Raw genomic sequence first — 15,596 nt, 5'->3', positions numbered from 1 at the left:
GAGGAAGCTCTGGCGTGTGCGCGTGTGCCACACAGGTCATTACAACTGCTAGGTAGCCATAAGGGGGAATCAGGGTGTGGTGAGGGGTCACTTGGGTGTTCACTCATTAAACATCCACACCAGCGATATAATTAAGCGTTTGCTTCTTGTAGAGTCAGAGACTGTGTGCATGTGTATAACAGTAATAAAGCATCATTAATTTTGTATTGGTCCTGGAGACGCTACACATTTGACACCTTGTGTGTATTTTTAGTCCCTTGATTGATGCCCCGAATTTGGATTTGAACCTGTGCTGTTAACATCAGAAAACCAAAAAAAGCACATTTAATCAAGCTTGTGATGTTTAGATAAAAAGAATAACTATACAGCCTGCTCTCCTGGCCCGCAATAAACGCAATCCCCTGTAGTGTGATGGGGTATTCATTGATGAGCCCGTCACATGAAGAAGCTCACGTGTTTTTTTCTTTTTCTTTTTTTTTGTTTTTGTCGTAGTTAACTGCATGCGTGCAAGGGTCCACCGCCATGCTCTACCCTATGCACTGGCAGCACATCTTCATTCCTGTACTTCCTCCTCACCTGCTGGATTACTGCTGGTAAGAGCTCATCTGCACACTTAAACACACAAATGTCTCATTTGTATCTCACTCAAGCTTGGGCTGTCGCTTTTTGAGCTTTAGAGCTGTATGATTTTTATGCTTTAGGCCTTTCCGATTGAAGTTAGACTTGTACGTCATAAGCAAATCTTGACAGTACCCATGGAATCCAAGTTTTGTGCACTGATTGGGGAAAATCTGTGCAGTTCTGTGGATTGCATTGGAAGCTGATATTACTGCATTCTATGTCGAAACCATTATCATCTTAAGCCAAAATATTTAATAATGAGCATGCAATAGGCAGCAGGAACATTTGGCAGTCAGGTCTGTGAACATTTTTGTTTCTTTCTGCCTAATGACAGATATACCCAATATGTATTGAAATGTCAAAAAAATTTGTCAGATAGATAAATAAAAAGATATCTATCTAGATTAATGAAATATCTGTCTGTCTAGCTGTCTATATATCTGTCTGTCTATAATATGTCTCTCTGTCTATAATCTGTCTGTCTGATTATCTATCTATTATCTGTCTGTCTGTCTATATTTTATGTCTGTCTGTCTGTCTGTCTGTCTGTCTGTCTGTCTGTGACTATCTATCTGTGTGTCTGTCTGTCTGTCTGTGACTGTCTATCTGCCTGTCTGTGTGTGTGTCTGTCTGTCTGTAATTATCTGTGTGTCTATCTATCTATCTATCTATCTATCTATCTGTCTATCTGTCTGTCTGTCTGTCTGTCTATCTATCTATCTATCTATCTATCTATCTATCTATCTATCTATCTATCTATCTATCTATCTATCTATCTATCTATCTATCTATCTATCTATCTATCTATCTATCTATCTATCTATCTGTCTGTCTGTCTGTCTGTCTGTCTGTCTGTCTGTCTGTGACTATCTATCTGTGTGTCTGTCTGTCTGTCTGTCTGTCTGACTATCTGTCTGTCTGTCTGTGACTATCTATCTGTCTGTCTGTCTGTCAGTCTGTCTGACTATCTGTCTGTCTGTCTGTCTGTGACTGTCTGTCTGTGTGTCTGTCTGTCTGTCTGTCTGTCTGTGACTGTCTATCTGCCTGTCTGTGTGTGTGTCTGTCTGTCTGTAATTATCTGTGTGTCTATCTATCTATCTATCTATCTATCTATCTGTCTATCTGTCTGTCTGTCTGTGACTGTCTATCTGCCTGTCTGTGTGTGTCTGTCTGTCTGTGATTATCTGTGTATCTATCTGTCTATCTGTCTGTCTGTCTGTCTGTCTGTCTGTCTATCTATCTATCTATCTATCTGTCTGTCTGTCTGTCTGTCTGTCTGTCTGTCTGTCTATCTATCTATCTATCTATCTATCTATCTATCTATCTATCTATCTATCTATCTATCTATCTATCTATCTATCTATCTGTCTATCTGTCTATCTATCTATCTATCTGTCTATCTGTATACAAAATAGTTTTTCGTTTACACAATATTTCACTTAAAATTTCACTTAATTTAAAAAGCAGGTACAGTCTCCAAATTCGTCCAAACTTTAGGCAATTAATTGGCCTGGCCGATATACTCCATCGCTCCATCAGTAAAATAGCATTTCTGAACATGCAATACTTCCTTCTGAAATACCCCTCATCCTAATAACTATCTTTCACCATATCTGGGATCTCAAAGGGTTTATGAAGGACATGATTTACTAGCACTAATGCCACCACGCCAAGTCCAGCATGCAATCTACTTTTCTTTTTCTTTTTTTACCCATCAGAAACATATATACGGGTTGAGAGGCAGGCTGATTTCCGTATGCCGAGTGTGGGCTGAAACCGTGACCACACTCTTAACTTACAGCCTTGCTGTATAGCTACCAGAACACCCTATGCCCTTAAATTGACAGACTTGTGCTGCCATGCTTGACACTAGAAACTATTTGTGGTCGAATAATACAACATTGATATAAATGCAGCTTTAAGAGTAGCACCGTTTTCCACTCCAGGACCGACATCCGAGGTGATTTATCATATTTTAGCAATCTAATTATACAAAAAAAAGAGCATTATCATATTATAAGGTTGTGCAATCGCTCATAATGAACGCTATTAGAAATGATGGGAATTAGGCTGTCATAACAAAGTTACACTCATGGACAACAATGACGTGACAGGGCTCACCCCGTGCATGTGCGTGCGTGTCTGCGTGTCAGCATGCCTGCATGTCAGTTAAATCTATGGCCTTAACAGATGCAGTGAGGGAGACTGCAGCTTATTAGCCACATAACCTGATTGAGCGAGCACTGTAGCGGCTACCCAAACCTATCTAATTACACGGCCCTGCCTCGCCCCGCTCTGCACCGAGACTCAAAAGTGACGCTCGCCAATTACACTAATCACCTTCACTGCTCAAACGCGCTCGTTCCGGGAAACGGCCGAGGATGCCATTAAAGTTTAGCTCCTGATGCATGCTGCGTCAAAGATATGTCAATTTACGGTGGTCCTCGTTTATTATTATTCCGTTCGAAATTGTTGGCCTGGTGTTATATTTGTTCTGTAATATGTACGGCTGCGTTTTTTAAAATATTTACGTTGTATCTGCATCGCGTTGGAAAGAAAACAACGCATTTCTTGAATTATGACTATTTTTAAAATGCAATAAAGCTGTTTTCATGTTGCTAATGACTGCGTTTTGTCTCTGTTCCCAGTGCGCCCATGCCATATCTGGTCGGAGTTCATCTCAGCCTTTTAGAGGTACGTCTCATAAATCTTCCGTCAGCAGCCGTTCATCATCCTTAAAGTGTTTTCACGTGAAGTTTGATCAGAAGCACACCAGTCAATATTACATAAACCATCATTATTTACTTTTTTTTTCACACCGGGTCATTTAAAACCAACCGCTCTTCTGGATTCCAACCATCTGAGATGCTAATAACGCCCATCTACTTTGATGCATCATCACCGAGCGCCGAGAAACCTACAAAAATTGACACATTGTTTTTTTGCTTTTCATCTCCCGGGGCGCCCAAGAGAAATGAAAGAGCCGGTGAAACGGCGGAGAAACAAAGAGATGGTGCGTTCGGTTATTGAGAAATGGCATGTTGGTTGGAGGTAGACCTATAGCTTCATGCGCAGATCTGATAGCGCTGACAGTCGCGCCAGTGCTGGTGTTTATCACACGTTCGCCCGCTGACAGTCCCCCTCCCTCCCCAATCCGGCTGCACGTAATTAGACCAAATCAGCACATGGGCCGCCGTAGCAGCGACTGTCAAAAATGACAAACCAGAAATTTTTTACACACTTGGCTGTTTCCCCCACCTGCACTGGAGGAATAATTATTGGATTTGTCGCCACTACCGTGACTACCATTGTGTGGAAGCATTACGCCGCTCAACACGGTGCTTCATTCAACATGCCTGAATAGTTTTATTATTTGATTAGGTGTTATATATATTATTAGTTGAAAATAGTTGCAAATGTTTCAAATATATTTATACATATATACATACACGTATATATAAAATGTATTTTTAACATTTAATCTACTGCTTTAACTTTTTAATGTGTCATTTATTCACAAACAACGTTCCAGTTGTACTAAATGATTTCTTTTTAAATTGATATTGATTTAAATATTTTGACTCTCAACCAAGAATGATTCTGTGAGTCTTTGTAGGTGCATACATGTTTTTGGAGTTTTTTTTTTTTTAAGAACATAATTTAAAAGCTTCATGTGGTTTCATTTATGATAATCCAGTGTTTGCATTGTTCATTTAATCTATTTAAATCTTTCCTGCTTCCGTCTTTATGTGGAGGTTTTGATATCATTGAAGAAAAAAAGACAAATATATGTTATGTTCTCTAAATAGAGAATCATCAGTAGTCTGGAAATTAATACTGTGAAAATACATTTACAGTTTATGTTAACCATTCACAATTTTGTTGCAAAAAGTTTTTAAATAAACTACTGTTTATTTATCACATTGTAAAGTCATTAAAACGGTCACGGGAAATGGGAATAGTCAGGACGGTGTGTAACAAAGTGTGTTGCATTTCCAGAGAGTAAAGGGCAGGTCCCTGGAGGATGTGGTCATTCTGAACGTGGACACAAACACCCTGGAAAGCCCCACAGACGATCTGCACAAGCTGCCCAGTGACGTGGTGAGTGTCCCACAGCAACACACACGTTTACCTAGAAATCGAAATGAGGACTCACCTTAGACTTCTGTTGTTTTTATATATACACGTTTATAATTGTTACAGACTAACCTTAAAGATTCCAAAAATTATTTGTATTTTTAAAATTAAAAAAGAATATTTACTTTATTTTTGAAGCCTTGTTTCAATGGAGCCTAATGTCCCTAAAAGGAGGCTTTGTCAAATGGTGTGTGTGTGTGTGTGTGTGTGTGTGTGTGTATATCTATATCTATATCTATATCTATATCTATAACTATAACTATATCTATATCTATATCTATATCTCTATCTCTATCTCTCTATATATATATCCAGAGTAGAGATAAGTAACTAGCTTTTATATATAACTTACTCATAAAAACATCTAAATTTAATATAAATATTTAATATATTTATTTTAAGAATTATTTTTACTTTTGAGGATGTCTCTAAAGGGTAAGTTTCCCCTAATTTTACCAAGTTCTGGGAACAATGTTGTCCCTAAAGTAACAAAAGTAAACCCACCTATACACACACACACACACATACATTACCGTTCTCCGTTCTCTACCGTTTTCTTTTGTTCTAAGCACACTGTTTCAAATTCACAAACACACACACACACAAATATGATTGCCATTTTCTCCCATTCTCTTTTTCGTCCACCTGCACATTTAAACAAACAGTCTCTTTCTGGTCAGAGGAACACACCGCACCTCTGTCCTCATCATTAGCAGACTCAGCCGTGAATCCCCAAAAACCACTCTCTGCAAACTTGCCCTGTGACGTTAAACGTCCGTCGCAATTCGCCAGCCATCTCTGTGAATTTCAAACTCCTGCCTTCATCTCTTTTTTTTTTCTTCCCCTTTCTCTCTGCCCAGTGGCACATCTCGCTAGAAGTCCTGGATTTTCTGTAGGCGCGGGGAAGAAGGGGGCCAATTATTAGATCCTGCTTTTCTGCCACATGCCAGCGCTTTCTCTCTTTAATTAATGTTTAGGTGGCACGGTCAGTGCAACAGGGAAGTGCATCCAGCGTCAGGGTCAGAAACACGTCTGTCATCTGTCCTTTTGAACATAAAGAAACGTGTGTTTTTGTTTTTTTGTTTTTTCCTTCTCCTCTCGCGTTCGCTTTTTCTGTCCCGCTGAGGGGTGGGGGGTGGGGGGGTGTTTTAACACTCCTATATGACTCGGTGGATCCCGCTGCTGTCTGTCCAAGCAGAAAAAGCCAGCCTGTTCTGTTATGCCATCTCAGCACTGGCATCCCATTTGTAAATTAAATTGCAAACCGAGAGCGTCCTATAAAAAAAAGAGTCGGGTCTTTTGAAACTGACGGAGGGGAAAGAAAAAACCTCTTTGTCTTCGTAGCGTGATAAATTAAGTGGCAGCTTCATGTTTGCTTTGATCCTCTCACGCAATTTTTCATTGACTAATGATAGAACGTATTCTGCATATCATGTTAAATTACCCCACCTGAATGTAAATGTCACCTACAATAATATATTTATCACCGCAAAAATTCATTTTTCTCTTCCTCTGGTTATCATACCTTTGGGGATATTAAAATTCATAACTCAAGGAATACGTTTAAATTGAGCAAACGCTCTGGGTTTATTCCCCCCCGCCCTTTCCATCTTAAATAGTCTGTCACATGGCGAAAGTGCCTCGCAATTTGGTGTATAAAAAGGGCCAATCGATGGAATTTAATTGAATCAATTAATTTGATTCACTTTTTTACTTTCATTATTTAAATACACATTTATTCCGAGATTTTAGCATTTCTGGCCTCTAAAAAAAATCAATGCATTTTACAACTATAAAGCAAAATAGAATATAACTGACCCTGGAGCGTTTCTTTTTTTCTTCTCTTTCCTCCCAAGTCTTTTATTGATTTAAGCCGAACCTTGAGATTCATCTAATTAAGTGTTTGAAGGCTTTTTTACCATGTGGGCTTTATTATTTGGAGAGTCTGACCACTAGAGCCGTTCTCAGACGGGTCAGGGGTGACAGTTGTCCTGAATTACTCGGCCCTTTTTTCAGACGGGACCCTATGCTGTGCTCACCGCTGTCTGTCACTTAATGGCAGTTTTTCCCAATTTCACACATAATATTTTAGATTTATTGACTATTAGAAATGCTACCACGCCAGTAGCGATTCCGTTCTGCACAAACCAACGGATTTTACAAATAGAGATAATAATTGCAGCGGCTCAGAAAGGATGTGGCGAACGCTTGAGAATGATTTCAAACATGCCTTTTTATTGGAAACATCAGATGGGACGGGGTTGAAAGTCCAAGGATTGTGTTTTTTGGGTTGCAGTTTTAATCACCACACTTTTCGAAAGTGTCACACGAGGGTTCAAAATAAATTTAGCACAACTTTTTGTTTTGTACAATGTGTGAAAATGAGAAAACGTCTGAAGTGACTTTTTGATCCACCATGTATATAAACATTCAAATAAAGATCACTTTTATGTCTTTTTAGTGTGACTCTTTGTGCTAACTTTATTATTTCTAACTAGATTTTCTTTGTTTTAGAAGGTGTTTGTCGCTGAAGTTTTTCTAGTGCCATCAAGAACTGAATTTATAAATATTTAGGAGATTTTAATGATGGGTGGTTGTAGATTCTGCAAAAGGAAAAAGACAGAAAATAAATTATGTTAAAAGGAGAGTTTGCTCTCTCACAAATAAATGAAGGTGTTTTCCTTCTTAAACATTGTGAAACTGTTGCTTTTTTATTTTATTCAATTATAATTGGATTTGGTAGCGGGGTAAGGGGGGTGTTTACTTGTGCAGTCATTAAAACGATCTAAAAATAGAAAATTATGAATCCATTGTGCTACCAAACAGCGCTGCAATCTTATTTGGATGTGATTCTCTCTGCTCACAGGTGCTGTATCAATCCTGAGACTGTTTTGATAAAATATTCCTTTTGACTTTATTACTTTTGTTCAAGTTACGCCAGATCTATTGTTTACTTTTCCAGTTTCTCTGTCTTTGCTGCTCGTGTCATTCCGGTTGTCTCCCTTTTCGTCTCTTCCACACAACTTATATTTGTACTTCCTGCGTTTGATCGTTTACGTTCTCAATCAACAGCGAAAATTCAAGTTTGCACACCCACCTCGTGTATATTAAGCTACCAAATGAAGGTTAACAAATTAATCAGAGAGAGTGCAATATCCGCGCGCCTCCTCTGAGATCACCCGGCATGGTGTTTAATTGGGATTCGAGAGAAAACAAAAACAAGCACTACATCAGCTGACACACCAAACAATTACTGTTTGGGGAAAGTGGGAATGTTGCGTTCTTCAGCGCTTGTTCTATTTCAAGGCATCGCAAATCAAGCCCATTCAGGACCCTCTTAAAGGATCAGTTCTTCAGGCCAACAGACCAGGTGGGGCTCATTTCCGCCCCGAGTGGACTAATGCAGTGTCCAGCCCTCAAGGCACCACCATTATTGGTCTGTTGATGAACAATAACTGTACTTGATTGCCGCTTTTTGCTTGAGTGTCAGACTGAAATCAAATGCAGATGTCTTAAAAACCAAAGGTTTACTTTTCACATTTACATTCAAAAATGTCCAGTCTTTTTTAGTGTTTGAATGTATTTTTTCGTTTTTAACAAACTTGCATTACATCTTCCAGATTCCAAATCGAATAACTTGCGCATTCAGCATGCTTCTGTTTGCATATAAACTAGCAGTGATTGATGGAGTCATTTGCTTGTGAATGCTAACTAGTGAATACTATTCAGTGGTCATTTGTATTGGTGTTTCTTTCAGTTCGGTACTTGTTTATTTATTTTTAACTGTCTGATAAATATAAAAAAATAGTTTTACCATATTTATTTGATTTATGTTTGATAAAAGTTTCAGATATATATTTTTATTTATTTATTAAATGTATGCTGCATTTTAAGAAAAATACCTTGCATTTTGTTAGTAATCTTTAAGCATTTTTTATGTTTGATGATGATTGTTTTATTAGTTTTACATTTAAGTTATACACTTTTTATTATTTATTTGAAATGTATTCAGTGTATTAAGAAATACACTAAACTTTGTAAGCATTGTTTATTTGTTTGAAAAGAGTTTTATTATTTTTATATTAAGTTATATAATTTCAATTAATTAATTAATTACCATAATTATTATTTTACCGCGTTAAGAACAAGACACTAACCTGCGTTTCCTTTAGCATTACGGTTGAAATACACTTTGTCTTTGTGTTTTTCTGAAAGGATGTGAATTCAGTCCGCGTGTACATTTACTTTTCAGCCTATTGCACATCAAAAGAAAGCAGAAGATTTTCATATCTATTTCTTTTTTCTTTGTAGTCCTCTAATTGCCTCCCAACGGCTTTCCATCCCTGGACAGAATCCTTAACAAAACATATTTTTCCCTCTGTTTAAAAAAAAAAAAAAAAAAAAAAAAGTATTTCAGCCATACTCCAAAATGGTCACAATGTAACCTGACAATATTGTGAGCTGATTTATTTATTTACATGTCTAGATTAGCTTAGTAAATGATCACTTAATTTTTTACTTCTTTATTTGGACTTTTATAAATTAATTGTATCATCATACAGGCTCGAGAGCTGAGCTGTATATGTATGTGTATATATGTATATATGTATATGTGTGTATGTGTGTATATGTGTGTGTATATATATATATATATATATATATATATTTAAAAGAAATCTCTAAATATCCAGTCAGGTTGTAAAATCCATCAGATCTCATTTATAAACCTGGAAAAAGTGTAAAATATATGCGTGAGGACATGACTGTGTGTAGCGCCTGTCTGCGGCTTGTCCAGTTCAATGAATTAAAATCCCTTGACCATAAACAGCTCAGCTCTCGAGGAGAGACCGGCGTGTGTGTGTGTGTGTGTGTGTGTGTGTGTGCGTGTGCGTGTGTGTGTGCGTGTGCGTGTGCGTGTGCGTGTGCGTGTGCGTGTGCGTGTGCGTGTGCGTGTGCGTGTGTGTGTGCGTGTGTGTGTGTGTGTGTGTGTGTGTGTGTGTGTGCGCGTGTGTGTGTGTGTGCGCGCGCGTGTGTGTGCGTGCGCGTGTGTGTGCGTGCGCGCGCAAAAGCGTCTCAGAAGTGGTGTTCTGTTGAAACTCGCGGTGTATAATAGAAGCCCACCGCAGAGCAGATCTCCATGGTATCATCCTTTAGAGCAGGAGACAGTGATGCACCTGCTAATTATCATCTCCAGCTGGTGAGTTAAATGGAGATCTGTTTTCAGGGCCACCTCTGACCCTGTGCTCTTTACTTGACGCACTTCAAACCCTGTTGGGGAGTCCATGCAGTAGACTTTAATGAGGCCCTGTGTTTGCCCTCGACGGGCTCAGCGAGTCGGAGGCTGCACTTTCATCCTCAGCCATCCTCGCTTGATGTAAATTGAAAAGATCACAGCTATGGGGAGAAGACCTATAGTGGAAAGGCCTCTCTGCATAGATTATGAATATCATAACTCAACATAAGTCACCCCCCCCTCCCCCCTCACACACACACACGCACACACACACACACACACACCCCACCCTAGCTACCCACCTCCTACAATACCATAGTTATAATTGGACCCAATGGGGGACTCTCCCTTTGATCAGATTATAGGCTGAATGACTTTACACTAAAAAATGTCACTGCCAAATAGGTTTATCACCTGTAGAGCTAAGCTCCCCTCTGATGCCCCACCCGCTCACATCTCGTTAACGCTACTCAAAGTATAGAAGTTAATTAGTCTGACTGATCAATTATTGGCCAAGCTTGTGCCGCCCAGTTATTAAATTGAAGTGTATCACCAGCATTATCTGTGAACGTGATTCATGAAAAAAAATGCATTGTAGTTAATTGTATCATCATACAGGCTTATCTAATATATAGAGCCTGTAGAAAAATAATTTAAAAACTCTAATTGGCGCAGGCTGATAGGTCCTTCTTCGTGCGATCACATCATTACTGCATGGCACAAGCTAATTGGCCTTTGCTGATCCTGCAGCCAATGAGATTTCTTGCTCAACATTTAAATAGTCTGGTTCAGTGTTTGCTGTAAGATAGTCCTCCATCAGAGTTAATCTGAGACCCTCCACCTCCCCAGCTCCACCTGTCTAGATCTGCGTCCTCCGTCAGAGTTAATCTGAGACCCTCCACCTCCCCCAGCTCCACCTGTCTAGATCTGCATCCTCCATCAGAGTTCATCTGAGACCCTCCACCTCCCCCAGCTCCACCTGTCTAGATCTGCATCCTCCGTCAGAGTTAATCTGAGACCCTCCACCTCCCCCAGCTCCACCTGCCTAGATCTGCTACTGGATTTATGCATGTCTATTTATGCAGCAGCAGCACATCTTACATGCTCACATCAGTGTGTCTGTGTATCTATTAGCATTAGCAGTAGTATATATATGAGTGAGAGGAGAGGGGAGGGGAGGGGAGGGGGGGGGGGGGTTGGGCATGTGTAATTGTAAATAATAAATATTAAGTAACATTATATACATTTATTTCATTAGATATACGCTTAATTTAATTCAGAAATATTGAAGACATTCTTGTGCACAACCTTTTGTTTTATCTCCTCTTATTTGCCCACTGGGTATGGTGAACGTTCTCCTGAGTGTGAGTGGCATTTTGCTTTCTTTGATTCTTCAAAAATGAAGACTGTTTAACGGATTGTTTGGGGAGAGCGAGAGAAGTGAGGGAAAAAAGACAACGCATCAACATGAAATATTAATATGGCGCCAACTTTACATAAACATAAAAGCACTTAGCCAGTGTGAATATGGAGATGACACTTGTTAATTTAGTGCCGCTAAACTTCCAGTTTGATGCTTCTGAGTATTCGCCATATCAGCTCAGGGACTCTGTGAAAAAGAGATGCATCCCAATAGGGACAAATAGGACAAAAGACAACAAAAATTGAACTTGTTCGATATGAAGAATGCCACATTTTGTGAACATCTGGAACAAAACCTCTTTCCACATTCAAAAGGGTCAGTGGCGATTCACCCAGGTGCTTTTGCTGCGTTCCTAAACTGAACTGCCTCTTGGTATTCTGTGGACTGCCTAAATGCTCTCGTTTATGGTCCTTGCTTGATCTTCCCTAATGAAGCAATCTAAACTGATTATTGATATGCACGCTGCTCAGTGTCAATTGCAGGCGTGCAAATGAATTGCCAGCAGATGGTTATGAGCGCCACAGAATATGTAATCAATTTGGTTACCTTAGATTACCTGGATCAAGCACCGCTTCATGGTTCATCCACATGTGTTCGTGCACCGCTGTGTCTCATGACAGGCTTGGATGCTTTGATACAGAAGGCTTGGGAGTATGGGGAAAAATCTGGTGGGGACATGCAATTCATGCAAATGCAAAGTATGCATTTATAAATATGTATGCACATTTATTTTGGCTTATGGGTCAATTACAAATAAAATCACATTTTCATGAACTAACCTTTACTTTCTCTAATTTCCTATTCTATGGTTTTCTTGTCACATGACAACAAAATGTTTTCTGCATGTTTGTTACACCCAGTGTTGGGGTGTTACAACTTGAATTACGTAATCAGATTACTTTTTCCAAATTCTGAGTAAATTTACCTGTAGCACCTCACTGCAGTACACGAGATCCAGGGGGCGGAGTTGGATCCAGATCTAAGGGGTGGAGATTGGTAGGTTTAGGGGTGGGTTTAGGGATCAGGGGGTGGAGATGGGTAGGTTTAGGTATATGTAAGGTGGGAGGAGTTAGATCTGGATCCAACTCCTCCCCCTGGATTTCGTGTTCTGCAGTGAGGACCATCTCAAATTTACACCAAAAAATTACTACCAAAAGTTACTTTGTCGTCCAATTTTTTGACTGACACCGGTCCTGGCACATTGAGAGAAATGGGGAGTAAGTGCAGAGATGGTGTGTGTGTGTGTGAACATAATGCTTATTGTAGTTCTAAACTAAATGTAAACAAGCATTTATTAATCTCACTTACACAAAACACATAAAAATATAACAGAAACATATTTCTCAGAATATTATGCAAACCTGCAGTAATTAAATGTTAAACAACACAAATATACTTTGTGTATTTAATCTCACTTTATTAACCAATGTCTTTGCTGCTGACCTTCAATAATCCAATTCAGCCATACCAATAAGCAAAAATGTTTAGTTAAACATCATATTTGTTTTAATCTTATTTTTTAAGATTAAGAGTATTTAACTTACTTCTCCTGCGTCCTCTAATTCTGCAATCCAGAATGGCATGAATTTGCATTTCCTTCAGCTGGAGGCTTATTTATTTTACTTAAATCACATTTTCTTCCACCTGTAAAATATTTTTAAGCCCCGCAAAAATAAAAGAACACATTTAATTCAAAAGTTGATTTTCATCACTATCAGACTGGACTCAACAAGGAACTGAAAGCAGACCAGTAGCAGATAATTGTAAATCATATAATGAAAGTATATGTATGTCGAGAGAATTTAGGAAGTAGCTAGTAAGAAAGAGAAGGGCAAGAGAGACCAAGATTCTCTGCCAAAGTCATTTTGCTCTCTGGCCCCACCCCTGCACACGGCACCATTGCTTCAATTAACAGAGCAGCAGGTGCTCTTGAGAGATAGAAGGCTTTTCTTGATTTCTTTCTTTGGTTTTTAGGGTGGGGGGTGACCTGTAAATGTGACACTTCACACTCTGAATGGGTTTGCCTGTTCCTCCACCTATTTCAGAGGTGTTAATTTAACTCTCTCCCTCTCTTTCCCTCTTTTAGGTCTCCAGTTTGAAGAGTAAGCTGAAAAAGCAGTCGACCGCTACAGGCAGCGGGGTGGCTCGGGCCTTTCTGCATGCTCAGGCTGCGTTGTTTGGCTCCTATCGGGACGCCCTGAGATATAAACCTGTAAGACTACCACTCTTCTCTTCAAGCTCTGCACTGAATATCACCTTATCATCACTTTATCAACACCAATGTACCATCATTTAATTATTTTATTAGTATGCGTTTATAAATATTTATGCATTTTTATTTGTGCTTATGTCAGTGACTAAGATCACATTTCAGAATCATTATTACATTTTTATACTATTTTCAACAAGTTTTAATGACTCTAAAAATGTCATGTGGGTTTATCATCAGTTTTTTATTTTAAAATATAAACAAGTTTTAATGACTCTAAAAATGTCATGTGGGTTTATCATCAATTTTTTTTTTTAAATATAAACACGTTTTAATGACTCTAAATATGTCATGTGGGTTTATCAACTTTTTATTTTAAAATATATATATATTTAGTATTTATAGTTTTTTTTTCTTTCTTTCTTTCTTTTTTTTTCTGTAGACTTTAAGAATGTTTCAGTTAAACCTAAGAAGTGGCCTATTTGTATTTTTTCAGTCAAAGCCATTTCAAGAGAAAGAAAGGCTGAAAGAAAGGGGAAAACAGGTGCAGGGAAAGGTGGGCCTGTCTGCATAGCTGAAATGTCAGATGTTAAAAAGCCTGGACTGTCTCTTTGAAGTCTCAGGGCCTTCGTGGTCTTCTCAGACCCTCTAAACTCCTGAAATGTGCCTCCCGGTTACGTGAGTGGTGTTGAGGAAAACAAAGTGTGCTCTCTGTTTGTCAAATGTGGCCATCTTTGTTGGCAAGGCAGAGAGTAATTGGTTTGTGTAGACCCACAGAGCGAAGATACATTATTGATGTTTTAGCAGTTGTGCACAAACTGTCTTTTCGCCGCTAGAAAAAAAAATACACATATGCTCGAAGTCAAGTCTGTGAAACTCTTAGCCTTCAAAGCGCTGCCTCAATTGAGCACATTGTCTGCAAATCTACATGGAATTACCACTGTTTTCATGCTTTCTTTTTTTACATAGAAGGCCCTCAGTCACGCCACTTTCATTTGCTTCGCTTTTGGTTTAAAACACAAGCTCAAATATGGGTCGCTCTTTTTGACAGTCGGCCCCATCTCATTAAGAGTCTGAGAAGTCGAACGATTGAAAATCAGCCTTTGTGCTGCTTTATTTTGATTAATATTTCACTTTGTTATTACAGAGACAAAACACCCTTATGTCTTTGAAATGACAGCATTGCAGAGCTATTTAGTTGAAAACATTGCATTAGTTGCAATATTTTACTATGAAATCAGTAATTTTATGCATCATTTCAGAGCATTCCTTCTTGAAGAAAGCCTGCATGTATCTGAAATGTGATAGCGGTATTTGATTTTACACATCCAGTATTTCACCAGGATTACTGTCATGTTCTGCGATAATGGCTTATATTCTGTGTGCTGCATTTCTAAAGAGTTTCCTCCATTTGCAACGAATCATCTGTGTGAAGTTCCGCTCTGCTTTATGGAGCCCATATGCTTTCCCTTCAGCGCCTTAACATAGCGCCGACATCTAACTGAGCTGTAAATGAAACAATGCAGGGAATCATAATTAGCTCCCATGCAAGAGTCGGCAATCATGGACTTATATAGGTCACCGTAGTGTGATACCTCATGGGTCTCTTTTGTTATTGACCCCCGAGCACCAAGAACGATGGTAACAAATACGCAGATCAGACAGGTTTTAAGCCACGCCGCTTAGCTGTTGTGAAAATGAATTATACAAATTTATAACTGGATTATAATTAAAGAACAAAAAAGAAAGGTTGCTTGAAATGCTAGCCTTTCTTGCTATTGAGCCTTGTTCGTGAAACTCGAGCAGAATGAATTTTTCTGAAAATTGTTCGTAAAACCATTCTTAAATGGTTGCATACTATTCAGTGGGACAATGCGATACAATTTGCTTAGGAATAGTTTACTATGTATAAATATTTGCATTCAATGTCATTTGTATAAAGAATTGTTTTTTATACACTTCTAGTATAAATA

General features: G+C 38.7%; 1 protein-coding gene across 4 annotated transcripts in view; it reads left to right on the top strand.

Annotated features, from left to right (window-relative positions):
• The window catches only part of dennd1b (DENN/MADD domain containing 1B), a 92,132-nt gene that overhangs the window by 54,180 nt on the left and 22,356 nt on the right, over positions 1-15,596 (top strand). For all 4 annotated transcript variants that reach the window (XM_079890027.1, XM_079890025.1, XM_079890026.1 and 1 more), the window contains 4 exons: positions 493-593; positions 3,270-3,315; positions 4,621-4,722; positions 13,501-13,626. In XM_079890027.1, the coding sequence (XP_079746153.1) occupies positions 493-593; positions 3,270-3,315; positions 4,621-4,722; positions 13,501-13,626 (375 nt within the window). The remainder of the gene's footprint in view (positions 1-492; positions 594-3,269; positions 3,316-4,620; positions 4,723-13,500; positions 13,627-15,596) is intronic.

Source organism: Squalius cephalus (genome assembly GCF_949319135.1).
Source record: "Squalius cephalus genome assembly, chromosome: 13".
Lineage (NCBI taxonomy): Eukaryota > Metazoa > Chordata > Actinopteri > Cypriniformes > Leuciscidae > Squalius > Squalius cephalus.
The sequence above is the reverse complement of the archived record's forward strand: the minus strand, read 5'-3'. Positions and strand labels throughout refer to the sequence as shown.